This window comes from Osmia bicornis, chromosome 7, assembly GCF_907164935.1.
Source record: "Osmia bicornis bicornis chromosome 7, iOsmBic2.1, whole genome shotgun sequence".
NCBI lineage: Eukaryota > Metazoa > Arthropoda > Insecta > Hymenoptera > Megachilidae > Osmia > Osmia bicornis.
In genome coordinates, this window is record NC_060222.1 from 5,348,518 (window position 1) to 5,365,974 (window position 17,457).

A 17,457-nucleotide genomic window follows, 5' to 3' on the forward strand; every position below is an offset into this window, starting at 1 on the left:
GTTTCGACGTGAGAAAAAGAAAAACATCTTGTAATAAAATTTGGGCAGTGTTTATTTTATTCGTAGACAGAACGAACGAAAAGTACAATAAACCATGGCGACGAGAAACATAATTAATAAATAGAACTCCGTGGACGATGATACGCGCTGTGAGAAAAATAATAGTCAGGCGATAGGTGTCGAATAATTGCTTGGGATACTTTGCATATCTTTTTTTTGCTATCTTTTTACGTGGCTTTATTTGAATTTTTTCATTGATTTTTTTCGTATCACGCGTTCCATGCTGGGTGACACGGTCATCAGTAGGCGTGTGCTGGAAAAAAGACCGATTATGCGATCAGACACAAAAGAATCAATGATAAGACGAATAGCTTCGAGAATTCTAAATAAAAATCATTCTTCCAATTTTCATTCATTTTTTTTTTATTTTATTCCACAGTCTCTGGGTCAGCAGTGACCCAAGTTTTATAGAATTCTCGAGGCTCTGTTTGGGACAAAGTAAATAAATATTAGAATATTTTTTTAACAAATGAAGGGGTAGATGATGGCTCGATTTTTTCGTTCAGATGTGTACACAATTTATATACATATGTGTATTAGTCAAGTGAAATGTACATAGAGGAGTCACGTTCGAAATAAACAGAAAGAAAAAGACCTATTAGAGGGGACGTTGTAAATCCAGGCACATAAGTCACGTAGAAAATCCAAGACAGCTGTGTGACGCTGTTTTATAACAATTGTTCTTTGTTTTAATTAGATGATCACATAGTTTATGATTTTTTACAATGACACGGTTAAAAGGTCGACAATAGTTTATCGAACAGCCTATGTAACACAGACTGTGTGGTTCACCACCCTGTGATTTCTTCATTTTTTTTTTTTTTAATTAATCATTGTTACGTTTAGTTGTGTGTTAATTACTACGTCTTATCGTAGCCGGAAATATGTACAGGGGTAATCGTCTCTCCTCTCCGTTGATTATTTTGTTCACATAATTAAACGAGTAAGGGTGAAAGGGGGTTGCAAAAACACTTGACCAGATTTTTATCTTATCGCTCACTTTTTTTTCTTAATACGTGGTACGTTTATTGTACCACGGGCGGGTAAAGTGAAATCGTGGAACTGGCTTCGAATAATAGTAGTATAACGAACCTGAAATACAACAGACATATTCCGTTTACCGATGAATCTTTTTTTTTTTTAAATTTTTATCTATTCGCGGATTTTTCTTTTTAACCCTGAAATGTTGACCGAAAGAGGTACGTTTTAGGGTGATGCAGTGTTGAGAAAATAATCTAGCAAATAGAAGGCTTCGGGTAACAGATGAAGCCCGTTCAATACGAAACAATACTGCAAACTCAGCGGTATTGTCATCGAAGTAACCGATCTGGACGAGTAAAAGTTGCAAAGCAGATTTTCGACGTATTTACTCTGGGAATTGTTTGCGTAATTAATCAAATTTCATTGGTTTATTAAAATTCATTCTTTGACATTATCGTGGCATTTCAGTCAGTCCCCAGTACCGGAAGTTATTATTATATATAAATTATCGATCCCATTATTTTCCCCGGTTCAAGTGCAACTTTTACTCATCTATAAATTGTTATTATTATTTCGAGATGTTCCTTCATTTTTTTAAATACTATTTTGTTTTGTCGTTTGGCTACCAAGAGACTAATAATAATAATGATAAATAAGGAGGTAGATAATTAACTGATGAAGTGCCAAGAGGAAGAAATACTTGGCTCGAGAACGGAAGTTGAGGATCATTGTCTGGCACGAGGCAGCTCGAATTTTGCAGATAGTTTAAAGTAACAACAATATCTGCACTCGAGCCAAACGGTAAACGAATGATCAAACAATGCCAAATGTAATTTCATCGGTTTTCTTTTTTTAATCTTATGCAACCGCGTGAAGGAGATCTCAAAATAATCGTGTTTGTAAAGTATTATTGTATCACTGCTTGACATTGATATCCTGAATATCTGATTTATTGTTTACGTCGTCTTCGTGTGGAATAATTTTGTAAACCGAATCATCTTAGGATGTTATTGTTTAAATCCAATTTAATTTCAGATTTCATTCTAGCAAATTTACACTGTTGAAATTTGTTTTAATTAACATGTTGACTGCCATGCAAACGCTATTGAAAATTTCATTGGATAATATTTGTATTTTTTCTAATTTTATTTATTATTTTTCGAATATTTTGTTATTTCCATTAACTGTCATTTCAGATACCTAATTAAAATATTTCTAATTAGATAAGTAGCCAAATACCTAATAAAAATATTTCTAATTAGATAAGTAACTTTCATTGGATAGTATTTTTATTTTTTTCTAATTTTATTTATTATTTTCCGAATATTTTGTTATTTCCATTATCTATCATTTCAGATACCTAATTAAAATATTTCTAATTAGATAATTAACCGATTTCCTAATAATATAGATAATAGCCTCCTTTGACAATTCAAGTGTCATCCCAATGTGGGTGACATGGCATTCAACGTGTTAATATTAACGTGACTTTGAATTCGTTACGACTTTCAATTGTTAATTGAAAGTTTCACCTTTTGTCTGAGAAAGTAATTAAATTGATCATTTTAGAAAATTTCACTTTTCTGATAAGTTCAGATAAAGAGTGATCGAATATTTCTAACGAAAGTATGAACAAGGAAAAGAGTACGTACCAAAAGGCCTGATTGGATGTCGGCTCCATAGGTAGCTACGTTTTACAGGACTAAGGTAACTGTCCCTCAAGAAAAACGGGGTGCTTCTCGCAGCATAGCTCGGAATATAGGGAGCAAAAGCTGGGTACCACCATGGGTCTCTGGTGAAAGCACTGATCGGTGCCATCGGTGATGGTTCGAGGAGCTCGAACAATGGTCTCTTGCGAAGCAACGAAGGGAACGACGGTAAATAATCGTAATCGTTCACCAAGTTACCTAGAAATTAAAAGAAAAACAATTATTTTATACTAATCAATCATGTATTGTTTCAGATCTCCAAAGTTCAAAGCTGGTGTCCTGAATGCAGGCTGATTGGGACTCGAGGTTTCATTTGGAAATTTGGAAAATTTAGAAGATTAGAGGATGGTAAACTTGAAAATTGACAGGTTGGAAAATTGTAAATTAAAAAATTGTGTTGAAAAAATTAGAAAATTGGGAAATGGGAAGATTAGAAAATTGAAATCTAGAAGATGGGAAAATTTGAAAAATTGAAAGTTGGAAATAGGCAAGGGGAAATGGGAAAATTTGAAAATTGAAATCTACAAAATTCGAAAATTGAAAAATTGAAAATTGGAAATAGGCAAGGGAGAATGGGAAAATTAGAAAATTGAAAAATTGAAAATTGGAAATAGGCAAGGGAGAATGGGAAAATTAGAAAATTGAAATCTAAGAAATAGGAAAATTGAAAAATTGAGGGTTGGGAAATAGGGAAAGTGGAAAATTGAAATCTGGAAAATAGGAAAATTAAAAAATTAAAAGATGGAAAATAGGGAAAGTAGAAAATTGAAATCTGGAGAATTGTGTTAATAATCTCGTATCAGGAACGCATAGCTTTCAAAGTGATACCAGAGATTGACAAAGTTGAAGAAGGAACCAAGTGACAAGCAAAGTCAAGTACTCACCGTGGATGTCGAACAGTCGTTTGGTACTGAGCGGAGGGCTGATATGCCGAGAGAGCAAAGGCGATCTGCTCGGATACAGCCTGTCGATGTCTGCCAAGCGGTTCAGATGGTCGGTCCAAGCTTTCTCAGGGTCGAATGGTCTCGCTGTATCGTGATATAAATGTGGCAATGAAACAAATATTCGTGGCAATGAAAGTTGCATTCCTGCCGGTTTGTTTTGGCGAATCAGTTATTTCACTGTTCAAGGATCGGCTACTTGAAAATTGCATTGTCAACACGATGTCCGACACTTGAGAAGGTTATCAACACCTGTTCTAAATTTATTGTATTCTGTGTATCTCTCAAATCTCTGGTTACATTATCTGATTGATGAACCCGGTAATTGTCACAGTTTGTCATTTTATTTTATTTAGAATAAGATTCTTATATTTTTGCAATTTAATTTGTTTTATTTTCGCAAATTCGTCAGAGCTTTATTCCTGCAGGAATACAATGGATTGCATTATGCAACCTTGACAATCTTGAATTGTCAAGGTTGCATTTTTCCAATGAAATTCGAGTTGCCATAAATTTATAGACGCCTTTCAATTAAAAAGGAGCTGATTATTCTGACGATAAATGATTGATTTTTCTTTCTTAACTTGAAAAACGTCTACATGCATATAAAATATTCTATAACAAAATAAAGAAAAGTAACAGGTCCACATTGAAAAAACATATCACTAGTCTATGAAGAGGCTCGAGATTCTTCTTCTCCGTTTTGTCGTATTTCAATGAATCGTTTTATATGTGTGCAACAATCAATCTAAAATGAATAATCGCGACACCTAATTGTGAAAACCGTGCGTACCATCGGTTTCGTTTCATCCCGAATCTGGCCGAAATGTATTATCGTATTTGCGATCCATTTTCTCTATTTTAGTGTTTTAGCTAGAAGCGTCTATCCCGCGAATAGAACATTTGTTTCTCTGTTAATTAGCGCGTTTCTGTTATGATTCGAGGCTTCTGTTTCATGCTGCATTCGTGGAAATCATCAGTAAACAAGAAGTGTAAGAAATTTTTATACAAAGATGAGCAAAATGAAAATTAAAGAGCAAGATTTAAAAGAATTCATCAAATTTCTTACACTTTGTTCGAAACATCCATAAAAAAAAATAGATAAAGAAATGTCAGAACATGTAGTTGTTAAGAAAAGATTCAACGAAGGTGAAAACTAGTTGGAAGTGCAAAGTATGTTAGCTTTTACAAGGGTTCTGTCCTTGTTTCGTGTGATTTTGAAGCCGTGCGTGTTCCTCCTACTCGATACAATTTGCACGATTCTTTCCTTCTAAAAGAGAAAAAGAACTTGGAACAAAAAAAATAAAATAGTTCGCTCTCACAAAAAGATAACACGACGTCACGTGAAAAAGTATACTAACCTGGTGGGAGGATAAAAAATCGCCTGCGAAAAACCACCCTCCCCGACGAGAGGGAAAAAGCTGCTTCGAAATTTGACAAAAAAAGCTCGAGGACGCTATTAACCCGTTAACTGAGATTTTTTTCCTTTCAATAGCTTATTACGAGATGTGGTAATTAATTTCCTTCAATTAACGGGCCAGATTTCTCTCCATAATTAAAATATATTAATTATACGAGCGCAAAGGTCTGCTAAACTCGTCCACCAAGTGGCGAATGTGATGTATGTTTTCCACGTCGCGAAATTAAAGAACGCGCTGATCCGTCATTGCAACTTTCTGTTCAACAAATATGTAATTGTCTCCTTATTTCGTTAATTAAGTTTTAATAGAGTAAGGACAGAATTACGGTTGCTTAATCAGCGGTGGATTATTCAAGCTGGCAAGTTTGTAGGAAAGAGTAAGGGTGGAAAAAAAGAAACGTACATGCCATCTCCTGAAAAAGATAGAAATTTTTTGTTGGGTCTGGTTGTAATTAATTGTCCCTTGTTAGTCGGTAAAATAATACTCGGATACGCGTGCGTTATTAGAGCGTGTATTACCAATATAGTGATTAATATTGTTGATTATCTGTTTGCTCTACATCGTCCTTGTATCTTCCGCAAGCATTAATTAAATTTGTTGTTTAATTAAGGCTAATTTACAGAACATGTAATTCAACAATTAAGAAAAATAAAAAAATATGTAATATCGAAGGGAGACAAGGAACGATGTTGAAAATTAGAACGCGAAAAGCGTCGAGAGAAAATTTCCAGCTTTTTCAAGTTTGGCGGCCATTGAATTTCCTTCTATATTTCTTCATTCTTTTTTCACGGCTATAACTTCATTCTTCTACTACAATCATTCTCAAGCTGTCACATTGTCCTCGGTTGAATTTTCTTTATCATATCGCTTTTATAAAAATGATTTTTGATCCATTTTCAGCTTCCTCCACCTCAGCTGCAAGAGTTAACGTCTTCTCAAGTTTCCTCGAGATTTGAAAAATTCTCAGAGAACGCAAAAACCTTCGTCGATGACGAACGCGAGAAAATTGACAGTGTTTGAAAAATGAAAAATCCTTGGAAAAAATGTTCGTTCCCTTGAGCTATCGATTTTTTATTCCAAAAATTTCTGTTACACAGTGTACAGCAGCTTTCTAGATTGTATTTCATCCAGTTGTTTCAGCCACTGTTTCACGATGGCTTCGAGTGCTTCCTTTTTCATGGTGAACCATGGAAAGTCTCTCGACAGTTGTCTGAGCACATTGATTTAGAGAAAACAGGGACACGTATGTGAGTTTTGTGTATGTATGATTGTTTCTTGTGTTAAAAATAAGCTTTGGAACGTTAGTGTGGATGGCGATATTATTGTGAAGTAAAAGTATGAAATACTGTTGGAAATTCTTATTTCATTTTTGAAAAAAAAAAAAAGAAAAATTTAATTTTGGGGAAGATGTATCTCATACGTTTTACTAATGAAATACATACTGCCCAAAATTAATATTAAATAATATTTCTAAATTAATTAATTACTATTTCTAAATTATTAATAAAAATTTGCTAGCTTAAAATTTCGAGCAGTACATAATAAAAATTCCAAAGTAATCGCGTAGCATTTAGTGTCACATGTTAATTAGCTATCACCAATTAATCTCCTAATGTTGGAAATTCTTATTTAATTTTTGAAAAAAAAAAAGAAAAATTTAATTTTGGGGAAGATGTATCTCATACGTTTTACTAATGAAATACATACTGCCCAAAATTAATATTAAATAATATTTCTAAATTAATTAATTACTATTTCTAAATTATTAATAAAAATTTGCTAGCTTAAAATTTCGAGCAGTACATAATAAAAATTCCAAAGTAATCGCGTAGCATTTAGTGTCACATGTTAATTAGCTATCACCAATTAATCTCCTAATGTTGGAAATTCTTATTTCATTTTTGAAAAAAAAAGGAAAAATTTAATTTTGGGGAAGATGTATCTCATACGTTTTACTAATGAAATACATACTGCCCAAAATTAATATTAAATAATATTTCTAAATTAATTAATTACTATTTCTAAATTATTAATTAAAATTTGCTAGCTAATAATTTCGAGCAGTACATAATAAAAATTCCAAAGTAATCGCGTAGCATTTAGTGTCACATGTTAATTAGTTGTCACCAATTAATCTCCTAATATCACAATTAATATCTTGAGCTTTTCACACTTGGTACCTTTGTATAAATTCAAAGAAAAATCATTTCTAGAATCTATGAAAAATAGAAAAACTAGTACATCTGGCATTCTGTAGCTCAAGATACCAAGACGAATGACTAATGAATAAGGGTATGTTATTCGAATATTAGGGTGTGATCCTTCCTTCGTATGCAATGACGAAGTCGCACTCGGCTCGTAAGCGTGTTTCGCTCTTTAATCTGCCAGTTTCGTTCAATTTGTCGTCGTCTAACGTCGCTCATATCGATGAGGCGATTGAGTAAAAGCCACTTGACGGGTTTAACGCCTGCAAAGAAATTAGAATCAGAGGCTGCATGCGGTTTCTATGTTCGTCGGGCTATCTCAAGTGCAATAACCAGCGACAGGATGATGATGATCTTTCATTTCTTGACGAACGAAACGTTAGATGATCAGTGATCGATGAACGATGATCCATGATGGTTGAATATCGTCAGTCGTCTGAACGTAGATCGGTCCCCATTTTCATCCATCGTCACTTCCGTTGAGACACGTCCACCGATGGTTTAACGTTTGATGAATTTATAAAAATATAATTATCATCTAAACATGTTCATTGCCACGTTAGAAACATCCATGGCTAATTTTTAAATACTCTAATTTACTATTTTATCATCGGTGGCAATGAACGTGTTAATTAAATCATAACTCCCAATTAATAAATTAGAAAAAGAAAATTATGGTTCGAATATTCAGATAATTGATGGGCATATTTAAACATAATATTATATATTTTATGTTGATGCATGTTCTCATATAGCGACATATAAGTATAATAACTCAGATACAAAGTGTGCGTAATAGAGCAATTAGTATTACACGTATATGGTATGATGTGTGTGTGTCTGTGTGTAGGTTTCTTTTTTTTTTTTAATATTTATGAAGGTAGAGGTACACGGATTATCAATAACAATGAACACGAAGTTATTAACATGATCCGATTTTTACGTGTCCAAGAGTGCATACGCATTTCACACGTCGAAAGGGATGACACATAACAATCGAAGGTTTTCAGGAACGGAGCATCCCATATTTTTTTTTATATTTTTTCTTTTTTTTTTTAGTCACGATCGAGTGCAGGCAAAGGTGGAGGGCTTGGGGTACGAGACGGAACCTCCGAACGGCGTTTCTGGCTTCTGAGAAATACCTTGGAGGGAAAATCTGAATCTTAAGATACACAAAGTGTTTCAGTTTTTCTTTACAACGGAGCTTTTATTCTATAGATAAAAATAAGAAGAAAAGATTGTAGATGAAAATCTTTTTTCTTATTTTAATTCTCACAGAATACGCTCTATTTAATTAGAAGAAAATCTGAAACACTTCGTATAAATCTATAAATCCTAAGTTACTTAAACTTCCGACAGAGAATTGTCTTTTTGCCTTTCTTCTTCCCTTTCAAAGATCACCAGTCATTTTTCCCTGCCAGAAGCCAAAAGCACCTGGTGTCATAATTACATTAACAACATGAACTTAATTATTATCTAGGAAAACCCGGAGAACGAGTAGTTATTGAATTCATAAATTATTAGATTACAGGTGACGATGTGCGATGATCTATCGTATCGTTCTCGCGTAGGTATTTTCCTTTATCATTTCGTTGTTTTTAATTGATTTCGTTATTTAAGACTTTCATTCTCTCTCTCTCTCTCTCTCTCTCTCTTTCTCTCTGTCGTTCATGAACGTTCGAGATTCGTATATACAACGTTAAACATTCAAACTTGTTCGTTTCGTTTCGCGCTTTATCTTTTCTCGATATATTCTCTTTTCTGTTACGTCGTTCACTCTTTTTGGACTTTCTTTTTTTTTTGTTGCTTTTTGCTCAGATTTCTTTAGTACATACCGGGGGTGAAGCGTTCTACAGGTTTGTATTGATGCGGGTAGATCTGCCTCGGTGAGTAACCGTAGATGTCACGGTGGAGGGGCAGGTACCTTAAAAAAAAATACAATTCCAATTAAATTCAAGGGGTAGAAAATTATTCTTGATTATTGACTCGTCTGCTCTCATCAAAAACGCGATTGGATAATTATACAACCATCCCTGATATCGAAAAGTTAGCCTAAGTATTCTAATTAGTGTTTCAGGGCCGGTTTTAGCAATACTGGCGCCCTGGGCAAGATTCAGGGGTTCAAAATTTTTAAGAAAAAAAGACAACGAAATAATATGAAACGATAAATCTATAGTTAGATTGTAATAATTGTTAAACAATTCCAATTAAATTCGAGTAGAAAATTATTCTTGATTATTGACTCGTCTGCTCTCTTCAAAAACGCGGTTGGATAATTATACAACCATCCCTAATATCGAAAAGTTAGCCTAAGTATTCTAAAGTCTTGAAATATTAGTGTTCCAGGGCCGGTTTTAGCAGGGCGCCCTGGGCAAGATTATCGTGGCACCCATTCAGGGGTTAAAAATTTTTAAGAAAAAAAGACAAGGAAATAATAATTGTTAAACCACATAGCAGATGAATAAACTAGGGACACGGCGCCCTGTAGTGATCCTTAGTACTTTCAAACTATTAATTAATTAGTCAATTTGTGGAGTGTTATTATAATTTTAGAAAAATAAGAAAATACCTGTATCCAGGAACGTTGACGCGATCGGCCGCGTGTAGGGGGTTTTCAAAGATGGATTTTCCAAAGGGCCACGAGGTGGAATGCAGCTCAGGATAATCCGAGCGGAAAATACTGCGGGGTCTGTGCGTGTGTTCCGGAGCTCTCATGTCATCAGTGCCTTTTATAAAAAAAAATTATCAATCCCTTATACATCAAGGTTTCAGTTTCTTTAAATTATCATTAATATTCGAGGGAGTACCTTTTAAGGCTCGGACATAACTTTGCCAGAATTTGGCCTTCCTTGTGATGGGCTCGTTGCGCCCGATCATGTCGAGATTGCTTCTAAAGCGCGCGTCCATTTTGCCGCTCTACTGAACTGCTTACCACACTCGTTAGCTAATCAAAATAATTCATATTGAACTTGGTAATTATTTTAAGTTCAGTTCGATTAAATAATAATGAATTGAAATCCTTTTGTTCGCATCAGAGAGGGAAGATCCATTATTTTGTTCATTTTCTAAGGGGAAAATTGAGGATTGTTAGAGAAACTTGGAAGCGTATTGCTGGCAGGAATTCGAAGGCGTAATAGCATAACATCGATTGCATAAGCAACGCTATATTTATAACCTGGAAGTGCTTTTTTAACCTTGCTTCTGTAAACGGTAACCCATTTCCGCGATCCATTATCCCGCAAAATTCGTTTTCTATGTTCCTTTGTTTGCCACTGTTGTAAACGAATGCCGTTGCGAATACGGATTCGTAGAAAGTGCTTTTCAGAAGTGATACTAATCGTTGAAATGAGTCCAGCGGTTCTAACGCAAGTTCGTATAAATAATCTCGAAAATAACTTTACTCTTCCGACGAAATGTATTTATAATAATTTCGAAACTATGCTCGATCAGAAAATTTCTATTTGACGTTTAACATTTACGAGGCAATCGATTTTGAGAAGTTTATAATAAGCACGAGTACGATGGCACGAATTCGACAATTTGCGATGTTTCGTAACTGCCAGCAGATTGAGTGAACGGGCTAAAAATACGAGAACTATCGTTGATAATTCGTTGAGCCTTCTGTTGGCATCGCGTCGTTCTCCAAATATATCCTCCTGCATTTTTCACGGTCGATTTCTTGCTAAACGGGATTTTGCAATCACTTGGGACACTTTCCTTCCCTTAATAAATGATTTGTACAAATCTTGGATATATCATACGAATTTAATCGAGTTCGATGCATCTACTAACGTTTAACGAGTTTATTTAATTGAAAGCGTTTAAATATATTCATTAGGAGGTTAAATATCAATGAAAACAGATTGAATGAGTTAAGGAAGTTCGAATTTGGCTGTCGTACGCGAAAATCGCGCCGTAACGTTGTCGAATACCGAGCGGTATTACGTGTACCGTGATTGGTCGCGGCATTCCACGGATCAGCCAATCGACGCGCGCGACACGAACAGGAGCATCGCCTTTTCTTTTCCTTGACGCAACGCCGTCGCTAATTTTAGTCACGCGCGTACTTCATACCGCCCTGGATCATCCGAACGCTATTTCGCACGTATTCCTGTTTCATTCTCGGCAAGATCGACCGAAGGTCATCGGAAATATATTTGGAATACGTGATCTAAATCGACCGCCGTCCATTAATGCTTATTTCTAGCGAACTGACTGATCGTGGGTAATTATGATCGCGTCTAACCATAATCATACGTCTTCCAATTCGACGACACGTGTTTTCCTTCAACTATTAATACACAATATTTGATTGATCGAGCAATTAAACGAAAATATTGCAAATTGAAGGAAGATAAAATTACAAATTCAATATTAATTGAACGTTTACGTTGATTTGAAAGCGTTCGGTTGGTAACATGGCGGATTTTTTGGCTTCAAGTTAGTACTACTGGTTTCAAAACAGTGACAGTGGTTATTTGACAGTAAAAACATGATTTAGTGTGTAATAATTTGTTAATTAAGCGTTTGGTGAATAAAGGAGATGATTGACGTACATCAAGAGCATCACCCATAGAGGTTAGTTATCTTTATCAATAATTTACACAATGATAAAACATTTTATAATAACTTTTCATATGTCTACTAAAAGTAGTTGAAAATATTTATCATTTTATTCTTATATTCCATGCATTCTTCGAAAATAAGTGATAAACTTATTTACAGGGCAAGACAGGGCAGATACTAATGCGTGTTTATGTTCACAGGTGGCTCTGAAGGTTACACCAAAGGAGCACGTGTTGCAGACTTCGTAGCAGCTTTGAAACGAGGTGCAACTACTCAGGGTATGGAGTTCAACAAATGGTGAGTGATAAAAAATATTATTTAATATATTTTCCTTCGAGAATGATTATTTTTGGTAATGATAAATAATTATAAATCATCTCTAATAGATTAAAATTAAGATTGTCAAGATTTCTATGTCCCTTAATAAATCTTTCACTCTGACCTATCCATTTCATCCACACGCGGTAGTTAAATTACCGCTGGCGATACTGGCTCAGGGTTGAGCCGGGAAAAGGGAAAATAAGAAAAGGCTCGGTGGTCGTAGTCGTGGTGGTCTGAAACGATGCGTTTGTGACGTAAGAGTCCCGGATTCGCGGTCGTTATATTTAGGCTGCCCGGGCCCCGGTCCGTTTTTAGTCGGAAACAGGTGGACATCCAAGCTGTACGAAGGCAGCATAGCCGACGAGTCTCCGACTGACTTTGACCGATTTTCGCTAATCCCGTTGGAATGGACTACTTTATCCTCGCGATAATGACCGTCACATTCGGATCCATGGGATTCCATGTATAAAAGTGTTGAATTAATTTGTTTCATTTTCAACATTTTTAAATATCCGATCAGTGTCTGACTAAATCTTCTCTTTTACCTCCCCTGATTTTTAACCTCATCAAATATTTCTTTCAGTCGTTCCAAATAATGAATCACAAGTGGTGGCGCAATTTTATCAGGTCCTCGAGGCCATTGCCGTCGCTCTGACGCGCCCGTTTAATTTTAAAGAGTTCGATTTTTGTCACGGGGGGGAAAAATAGAGTAATCGGGGGTGGGGCGAGACGCGATAGTTACACGAAGATGTATCTTCATCCGGACTCCCGTGTAATCTAGATGGCTGCTAAAAATACTCGGAACGGTCAAGCAAATCATCTGGGGCATAGATCCAAAAACTGAAATACGCCTCGGCTGGCATAGCTTTTATCGCTTGCTACGTAGACGATAGCATAGTTTTCGCTTAGCTGCGTCATCGTGGCCGTGCGTTTAAATGGCAGAAGAATTAAATAATCACGAGACGATTGCCAGACTCACGGCAGACACGTGGGTCATAGGTGACGACAGTCGATAGCGATAGGTGCTCCTCCACCTGTTGTTTCATTGTTCCTTGCCAAAATACCTGAACAAAGATATACCGAAGGAAAGAAAAGAAATGGCCTCTCGAGCGATTTATTTTTCAACAATTGTTATCAAAAAATTGTTGATCTTCAAGGATTAATACTTAGAGGTCTCAGGTTTTTAAGGAGTTTTAGTCAACCACTGATCAGACGTCTGACAATCACACCACTGAAAGGTGTGAAATATTGAATTTTATGTTAACAAATCGTTCGCTAATTTATGTCGCAGAATGTAAATTAAATTTTAAATCGATTATAATTGTTTTGATCGGTGGTTTTACCACGGCTAGCCTTTTCGCGGCGTTATATTTAGCCGGATGTGGCCGAAAGTAGTGACGCCTTAATTCGGTCAGACGCGCAGTTTAGCTTGTCAAGCGGCGCCTCTTGGCACTTGTGACGTATTCTATGATATTAAGAGAATGAGTAATCTGGAGCGTGTCATTTAAGCTATTCGTAACTCTATACTCATTATATATTATCCGTACAAAAATCCATAATTATGCGACTCTAACTTTATAACGTTTCTTTAACTGCAGAGTTAATTTTCTACAAAGTGAAACTTAATTCGTATCTGGTTCACTTGGCGAAAAAGTGTTTCGCGATTTAACCACGGAAAAGGGAACGGCTATAACAGACCCATCGGACTTGGCGGCCACTCGAAGCCACCTGACTATTTCTGTCTCGCGTTACATAACTGTCAAACAAATCGCTGCCAATTATTATAAACAATTCACCCGATTGTGACTGGCACGTACTCGACACGGCCATGCGCCTGTACGTATATGTGGATGGATCATTCGGAAAGCAGACCGTCGATCTGCCTCGAATTGGTATGCGATCAGAGCGAAACCGAGAAGCGAGGCGCGCCAACTATTGCGAACGGGCTCTTCCACGAAATTAGAATTTCGATTCAGGACGTAGTCCCTTGTTTGTCGACAAACGCGATCGTGAAATTTCGAAAAAATTTCAAGAATTTATTCGATTCCTCTTTTTGATAAGACGCTAAAGTTACGAGACCGATGATGTAACACACTGATTTTTACGAAGTCCTTCCTTTTTCTATTATTTTCTTTCAACTTGTGCAACGGGGTTCTGGAACACCCCCAATTGTCGAGTAATAAATCGCACTAAGTGTCTCAGTAATCTTCAATTAGATTTAATTATAATTTACCAATTTTATGTATTGATAATAATCTTCGTTTAGAATTGAAAAAGGAGGCTCTTGTTAATCAAAGTACTTAGCACTTTGGTTTCTTAATTAAAGGCTCAATCTTGCCACACGACAAACATACAATATTAGGATTTGGGTTAGATGTTAATGAACAATTCATGGTATTTTCATGCATATATTATTCTCTTACAAATATTTAATATAAACAATAGGAAAATTGTATTATCTTCATAGGTGAGATTGAAACGATCGTCCGGTATTAATCAATGATCGAGGCTATTAATTTCCAATCGATCGTTTCTATCTCGAGATAACTCAACACGTTCGCTGCCGCCCACTCGATACCGCGTGGCCAACCCTTAAACGTATCGGCGCACAGGGAACGTATAGATCTGTTCTCTCTCACTACAATTAGATTATTCTATCTAGAGCGGTTAGTAGCGCCAATTAGTCCTAAAAATACGCGCAACAGAGCGTAGCAAAATGAAATATACAGCAGAAGGTGAGTGAAATTGGGAACAGCTGTTTGGGTTAATAGAAGAACGAATTCCTTTGCTAAATATATATTACAAAGGATAAGCTGCAAAACAGGACCACGTTTTTTAAATAATATAATTATCACACTGTCGCACACACGGTGAACAAAATGCAATTGCGAACGTGATTTAGGATCCACGGATCTTCCCTCTCGTGAAAGGACCTCTTGATAAGTCTTCGATCAACTTCTATCGTTGCACTCACGATTATCTCTTATTTCGTATATGAAAATTATTTTCTCTTTTTCAAATTTCTCTTTCTTCACCGACGAAACTCTCGGTTTCGTTCGTCGCGAGGGAAATTAAATGAATAGAAAAGGAATTTTAAAAAAGAAACTTGATTTTTGGCTAATTCGAAATTAACCCTTTCTTTTTTACCTAAGTATTTCGGACGACCGTTCGGTTCGGGGATTGGACCTTAGACTGGGCGGCTGCCGCCAAAAATGTGGACTAGTATACCGGACGTCGGGACGGTGGCGCCGATCTGTCGGCGGGTTTCCGTTACTCGCCCCGAGACATTTATGGCACAACCCCCGCCAACGAACTCCGATTGGTCGAACAACCGCGAAGCTTCTTCCTCTTCGGAATCTTCTTCTTTAGTTGACTACACCTTGCGTCCGCTTGTTTCAACCTCGACGCGTCCTCACGGTCGCTCTTTTACACACCCACGCGAGTTTCTCTTTTCTTTTCTTAGCGGGTGTATTGCATCGATTTGTAAGATCGCAGAAATCTGTGGGGGTGGATGAGGTTTTACGACGTCAAGAGGTTGTCGCAACTTTTACATCTACGTTAGGAATTTTATTTTGAATATCGAATTACGTGTTTACGATACTTTCTTGGAATTAATTTATAGTCTTTAATTAAATCAGTCGTCATTAGCGTTCTATTTTTTATTTCTCCGCATCGATCTGGCGCTCAGACGATCGCTGAAGAAATTTATTTCTTTCACAACGAGGAAAGTATTCGGACGGTAAACAAAAATATTATCCTTGTGTTCAATGATCACAAGGCAATGATTCAATGGTAAACAATCATCTAAGCATTTGACGATGAGTCACTGTGGCTAATTAAACGTCCCTTTAATTTGTCCGTGTATACCCGCGGCCAAGGAACCATTAATATCACGTTACTATCTTAGAGAAAATTTATCTAATTAGTTTTATATACACGGTGAATCATTGGCAGTAGATGTCTATATAACTATGCGCTAATTGCTTCATTGCGATATTAATGTTTATTTATTTATTTTTATCAAATGTCGAGAAGAGTGAAGGTAAAATGACATTGGCAGTATTCGATGTTCTCTTTCCTTGAACAGAGGCCTTCTTCAAGGCTGCGCTCATAATTTCATTATCATAACATTTACCTTGCTTCAAAAACAATTTTCAGTTATTAATATAACAATAGTATTCAGAATGTAAGTTTTACAAAGGGGGGAAATAATTAGGGAATAGTTAAAACAAAATGGTATTTGTTCTGAAGAAGAAATGTGATCTTTCAGATTTGGCACTCTTCAGTATTTCGTTACGACCTCCTACACCTCGTATATATCGGGTGTTCTCCTATAAAAGTATTAAACAATTAATTTTTTATATGCATCAATAAATATCCACAGTTTGGAAATAATTAAATTTGAATAAAATCAATTTAAGATTGATTTTCTACAAGCAAATTTTGTATTATACAATAGACTAAGACTTCCTGTTGGCACGTTAATACACGGTAGTCGAAAAAGGAGGATTACGAAATTTACAGTTTAGAAAACTATTAAAACAGACGGATTTTTAACGCTTGACCCAGTTCCCAGCTCTTCGTATAAATTCCGTTTCAAATTTAGACGTCCACGTTTTTCATCACCCACATCCTTGCCATTATGTACAGGGTGGAATATATTCCTCGGTTTCTCTCGTCGGTTTAATGTATTTTCACACACGCGTCCGCGAAACTGGAATAAACACCGCGTAACACGGGATCACCTTGTCGAAGATCAAGGCTCGTTTACCTTGACGAGTTAAAAATGAGCCTGAAAGGATTTGACGCGTGGGTGGCGAACGATTGCGAAAGCCGATGAATGAGACAGTTAGTTAAAATTGAACCGATGACGAAGGTGTTCGCATCGCGTATCGTGGAATCGCCTCGTGACCGCAGCAAAACAAACGTCTCTGCATAGTTACGCTTGGAATCGAAATTTTCAGAATTACCTTATCCTGGAATCGATTGTTCGAGCCGAGTCGAGCGTTTGAATTTGCCGAATTACTCGAAATCGACGAACTGTTTGAAATAAAAACGAGTTACTCGAATATTCGAGCCGTCGTAAAACTTCGATTTGCTGGGTGATGAATTTTCACCTCGAATATTCGAGTAGTTCGATTTTGTTTCAAACAGTTCGTCGATTTCGAATAATTCGGCAAATTCAAACTCGGCTCGATTGACCGATCATTGTTTCACTCGAAATTCGAGTACTCGCAGACCTCTAATTTCCGGT

At 36.2% G+C, this 17,457-nt stretch overlaps 1 protein-coding gene and 1 long non-coding RNA gene across 4 annotated transcripts in view; one reads left to right on the plus strand and one right to left on the minus strand.

Moving 5' to 3' along the window:
* Positions 1 to 34: 34 nt before the first annotated feature.
* LOC114880937 lies at positions 35 to 15,559 on the minus strand. Of its 3 annotated transcripts, none has more exons than XM_029197458.2 (8): positions 15,351 to 15,559; positions 10,124 to 10,260; positions 9,886 to 10,042; positions 9,152 to 9,240; positions 3,635 to 3,778; positions 2,694 to 2,948; positions 1,062 to 1,152; positions 35 to 313 (listed from the first exon to the last, which is right to left on the minus strand). In XM_029197458.2, the coding sequence occupies exons 2-7, from the start codon at positions 10,221 to 10,223 to the stop codon at positions 1,070 to 1,072; spliced, it is 828 nt and encodes a 275-aa protein (XP_029053291.1). In that variant the 5' UTR covers positions 10,224 to 10,260; positions 15,351 to 15,559; the 3' UTR covers positions 35 to 313; positions 1,062 to 1,069. The 3 variants fall into 3 exon arrangements, with proteins under 3 accessions (XP_029053291.1, XP_029053292.1, XP_029053293.1); XM_029197459.2 differs by lacking the exon at positions 15,351 to 15,559 and adding an exon at positions 15,178 to 15,340; XM_029197460.2 differs by lacking the exon at positions 1,062 to 1,152.
* The window catches only part of LOC114875391, a 45,468-nt gene continuing 38,277 nt past the window's right edge, over positions 10,267 to 17,457 (plus strand). The window contains exons 1-2 of the long non-coding RNA XR_006829579.1: positions 10,267 to 11,894; positions 12,083 to 12,179. This is a non-coding gene — a long non-coding RNA (uncharacterized LOC114875391). The remainder of the gene's footprint in view (positions 11,895 to 12,082; positions 12,180 to 17,457) is intronic.